At 59.2% G+C, this 4,735-nt stretch overlaps 1 protein-coding gene across 1 annotated transcript; it reads right to left on the bottom strand.

Annotated features, from left to right (window-relative positions):
- Positions 1-2,824: 2,824 nt before the first annotated feature.
- Positions 2,825-3,496, bottom strand: LOC123159967 (protein TIFY 11e). Its single transcript, XM_044577776.1, has one exon. The coding sequence runs from the start codon at positions 3,380-3,382 to the stop codon at positions 2,945-2,947; it is 438 nt and encodes a 145-aa protein (XP_044433711.1). The 5' UTR covers positions 3,383-3,496; the 3' UTR covers positions 2,825-2,944.
- Between the last annotated feature and the right edge of the window lie 1,239 nt (positions 3,497-4,735).

The raw sequence follows: 4,735 nt of genomic DNA, 5'->3' as shown, positions 1-4,735 counted from the left end.
AACCTCGTCAATTCGCCATGATCAGTTCATCAGAACAACAACAGCAATAATTCCTGATCGTGCCCCCCCCCCCCCCCCCCGCGCGGGCAGCTCGGGTGCCCTAACCTAGCCGTCGGTCTCCAGGCCCCCGCCCTCTCCCCCTCCCCGCCGCCGCCGGGCAAAGCCCGTGTGGTGCCGGCGGCGGCGGGATCCCTCATGCCCTCTCCTGGAGCGGTGGTCGCGGGGGGCCGCCTCTTCGGCCTGACGGCGGACCTTGGTGGCCGGCGTGTCGGGCGGTTGCACGCTGGCAGGAAGTGGTGCGGGGAGGCGCGGCGGTCGGGTGGCGGTGCGTTGTGGCGGAGTGCGCAGGCCGGTGGCGGCTTGGTGCTCCTTGCCATGAGGGAGCTCGTGCCTGGCTAGATCCGCGCCGGTCGAAGGTGAGGACAGATGGACGGCGCTCGGCAGGTGGTCTGGTGGCACGGCGGACCTGGCGGGGCCTGGCAGCAGCGTGGTGGCCCGTTTCTGGTGGCGGCAGAGCTAGATGGCGACGGCGAGTCCCACGAGCAGGCTGATGGCGGCGCTTCGATGGCTCGGCCAAGATGGAGTCTTGGCGAGCAGCGAGCGGCTGGCCACCCCTGTGCGGCGTGGTGAGTGGCGTTGCTCTTTTGCTGGTGTCGGCCTGGGTTCTTCCGTGGTGAGGCAGGTCCGGTCGATGCAAGGTTGTACCTTGGTGGGCGACGGCAGTTCTGGACCTGGCCGGAGGTGTTGGTTGGCTACAGGTCCTCGTGCAGGTTGGGAGTTGGTGGTGTGGCCGTGGTTACTCTGCCGGGCGGTCGGTCGTTGGTCCTTGGCTTTGCAGCTTCGCCGGCATGTGCTGCGGTGGCGGCGGTGTGAGGTCTCTTGGACAGTGCCCCCAATTCCATGGAGGTGTGGAGATGGGCTACGCGTGGATGAAAATCTTGCACGGCGTTTGCCGGGCCGGCGATGATGGCACCCGTGGATGTCATTCTCCTCCTTGGAGGCATCGCCGAGCGTGCTCGCCTTTCCCTTCGCGCTCTTGGAGTTGGTGGATGCCTCCAGGCGAAAGCCTTGATTCTGCTCTTGGATCGGCACAATGGCGGCGTCCTCGACGTCGCTCCTCTGTTGGGAGCATTGTGCTTGGAGACGTGCTAGATCCTTGGCGATCTCCTCTGGTGTTCACCGCTGTCCTCGATTGATCCTTCGTGGCGCTATGTACCCCCGTCGTCGGTGTTTCCAAGACGGTGGCTTCCCGGAGCGGATCAAGTCCTGCCATTCATCTGCCACTTTCTCTTAGGCGCTCAAGGTGGATGGTGCGTCGGCAAGTGAAGTTCTGCGATGGTCGGTGGTCTCGGAGGTGCCCGGCGTCGGTCGAGACGTGGTTCGGTGTATCTTTCTAGGATAGGCTCTTTGGTGTTGTAGCTCGCTTTGCCTGGTGTTTGTCCTTTGTCCGGTCGGGTGTGTTGTTCATGCTTCACTCGTTGTTCTCATCGAGTGATAATTTTCTTGTAACTAAAATTCTGCCTTTTATAAAGGGAAACGTTAATAGATGGCGCATCGGCCGAACCGTTGCGCCGGTCCCGCGCGACGCGTTCGATGAAAGAGCGATCCTGTGGCCCAGCGCGCTCGTCCCTAGGCCCACCTTATCCCTTCCTGGCTGTCTTCCTCCTCAGCCCGTCTCCTTTTCTTTTTTGCATCTCCATGGCCTGGTCCCAGCCATGGACGCGGGCACCCTCGAGCTTGACCTCTCCCCTTCCTCTATCTCTACCTTGCCACTAGAACCACGGTTTTGCACGCCCTCACCACCGCTGTTGCACGGCCCATCCCTGCTACTACTCCAAGCTTTCTTTGTCGGGCTTCTGCAGCCGGCGACGACACTCGAATGACATTTTTTTTGCTTCAACCGAACGGCGGCTGTCAAACGAGACTAGGGCAGTGCTACAACCGGCAACTTCGGAAGCTACAACCGGCTTTGGTGAAAGCTACAACCGAAGAGTAGAAAATTGGATCCAGAGACAAAAAAGCTACAACCACCTATACGAGTGTTACAACCATTGACAAAAAAGCTTCAAGCCTATATAGAAAAGCTTCAACCATCAACAAGGGAAGCTTCAACCAGCCACTATCAACTGAAAAAGCTGCAACCGTTAAGAAAAAAGCTTCAACCTTAGGTGAAAAAAGATTCAACCGAAAAACATACAAAGTTTCAACGGGGCACTGCAAGATGAAAAAAGTTGCAAGCGTTTACAAAATAAGCATCAATCGTAGTTGGAAAAAGCTTCAATCGACATGATGAAAAGCTTCAATCTGCAAAAAAAGCTTCAACCGGCATGGAAAAAGCTTCAACCGGTGTGATAAAAAAGCTTCAACCGGCGTGCCAATGGTGAGAGCGGCGGCGTTGAGAGCTGCGGTCGGGGGCACGGCATTGCAACGACGGGGTGTGGTAAGACTGGCGGTTGCTAGGTGCCGCAACGACAGCGAGCGTCGGCGTGCTTCAAGGGGGCGTCTTTTTTGCTACAAGGGGAGTGACGGCTTCCTGCTGGACCGGCGGCGACGAGGACGACGACCGACGGCGAGCACATCCAGTAGCGTGGGGCGGCGGAGGGAGGAGGTCCAGGCGAGGGGGTGGTGGCCGGCGGACGGGAGGACGTCTAGACGACAGGGGCTGCGCGCGGGGAGGAAAAAAGAGATGGGGGAAGTCAACACGAGCAGATCGAGCGGCTGGGAGTCGTTGCATCGGACGGCTGGGTGTCGACCGGCCGAACGGTTCGGCCGGTGCGCCGGCGCCTAGCACTGCCCTTTTATAAAGCTATAGTACGCATTGGCATACTCTCGAAAATAATAATAATTTCTGATCGTGATAATTCAGAGCGACGGGAACAGGCTACTCTAACAGCAGCCACACATTTACATGGACCGTAAATTACTCAGGCTACTCTACTACGCATCATGAACACGAATCAGAGCGTAAGCGACGGTTACAGGCGAACGCGTCGCCGTCGGGCCGGCTGTAGGGGACGGCGCGAGCGGCGAGCCTTCCTTTGCGCTTCTCCATGAACCGCTGCAGCGACGCCTTCCTCGCCATGGGCAGGTCGCCGTCCCCTCGCGTGGTGCCTGCTGCGGCAGCGACACGGAGCAGCTCGGCCGCCCTGTCGTCCGGGACCTCGTCGAGTACCAGCACCTGCCCGCCGTAGAAGATGGTCATCTGCGCCTTCGCCGGCGGAGGACCCGCCGCCTGCTCGTCTTGCGCGGGCACATCCGCTCCGGGCATGAGGGGGAGGACCACCGTGGCCGCCGGCTGCGCGTCCGCCGCCTTGATGCAGCGGCTGAGAACGCCGCACGCTGCGGCGAACCGTCGGCTCTGAGCGCTCCCTGACGCCGCCATTCTTGGCGCTCGATCGATCGACCCCTCCGTAGGCTCTCGAACCCCCTGTCCACTCTGCCTCTGCTAGTTGATCGGGTGTTGTGTTGGTTGGAGGAAGGAGATTGATGGACTGGAGATGGTTAGATGGGTTTGATTTATAAGAACAGAATCAATAACTTCCGAACGTCTGATTTTTAGGAGCTGCGTCCGAACGCGCCCAAAGCCATTCGATCAAATGAACGAATCTTGAAGCGGATAGCCAGCCACGTCATACACAGCTGACTGTTCGGGATTGAGGGAGAACGGTCCGAACGACAACGCAGCCCACTCTCCCCACCCACAACACGCGGCCCACTCCCCCGACAACCATATCCATTCCTCCCACTCTCAGCCACATCTCGAATCCTCGAGAGTTTCGACCGGCGCCCCTCGCCGCCGGGCATGGAGGCGAGCGGTGGAGGTGTCACCATGCGCGCCGCGGCCTCGCTCGGAGGTGGAGGAACGAGTAGAGGGCGCGCTCGGTGGGCGGCATGGCGAGGCAGAAGGTGGAGAGGGAGTGGGCGGCCATGCCGCGGCGGAGCAGAGCGGGATGAGGCGGAGCAGGAAGCCTCAATGGTGTGCGACGTTGGGAGGGAGGCGAGAGAGGCGGAGAGCACGGGGGAGACGAGGTCGTGGCGGTTCACTGCATCGTGGGCCACCGGCAGCACACGGGGGCAGGAGGTGAAGAAGATGAGATCATGGCGGCCGGGGCAGCGAGAGTTGCAGAGCCGAGGAAGGGAGGTTGCGGGAGGCCCGCGAGGAAGAAGGAGGGCTACCTCGCGGAGGGGAAGGGGAGCAGCGGGCGGCCGGACGCGTAGGCGGAGCTCAACATGCCGCCGGGCTTCCGCTTACACCCCACGAACGACGAACTCGTCGTGCACTACCTCTGCAGGGAGGTGGCGGCCAGCCGCAGCCGTGCCCATGATCTGCCTGGTGCGTCTTCTTCCTCTCCCCTGCTTCTCGCGACCATGTTTTCCTTCTCCTGCTTCGTCGCTCATTGCTTTCGTCTGATTCAATGTATGATGGCCGTTGGGTGCGTGCAGAACATGCAGAGCAGGGAGTGGTACTTTTCCTGTTTGAACTAGCTTGTTTTTTGTACTTGTTCAACTATCAAAATGCATGTAAATTTGAACCTTTTGTTTTGCCCCTCCTGAATGTGAATTGTACGAATACTAGCCTTTTTGTTCTGTTTTATAGGTGTGGCAAAAATGCTGAATTGATGGAACTTGCTACTGAAACTGATCTGGAACAAAAATGCTAAACTGATCTGAAACAGAAAAAGTCAAATTCCTTTAGCATGGGTCCTGCTACTGAAATTTGCCATATACCCATTTT

The sequence above is a fragment of the Triticum aestivum genome, chromosome 7B, assembly GCF_018294505.1.
Source record: "Triticum aestivum cultivar Chinese Spring chromosome 7B, IWGSC CS RefSeq v2.1, whole genome shotgun sequence".
In the NCBI taxonomy this organism is placed as follows: domain Eukaryota; kingdom Viridiplantae; phylum Streptophyta; class Magnoliopsida; order Poales; family Poaceae; genus Triticum; species Triticum aestivum.
The sequence above is the reverse complement of the archived record's forward strand: the minus strand, read 5'-3'. Positions and strand labels throughout refer to the sequence as shown.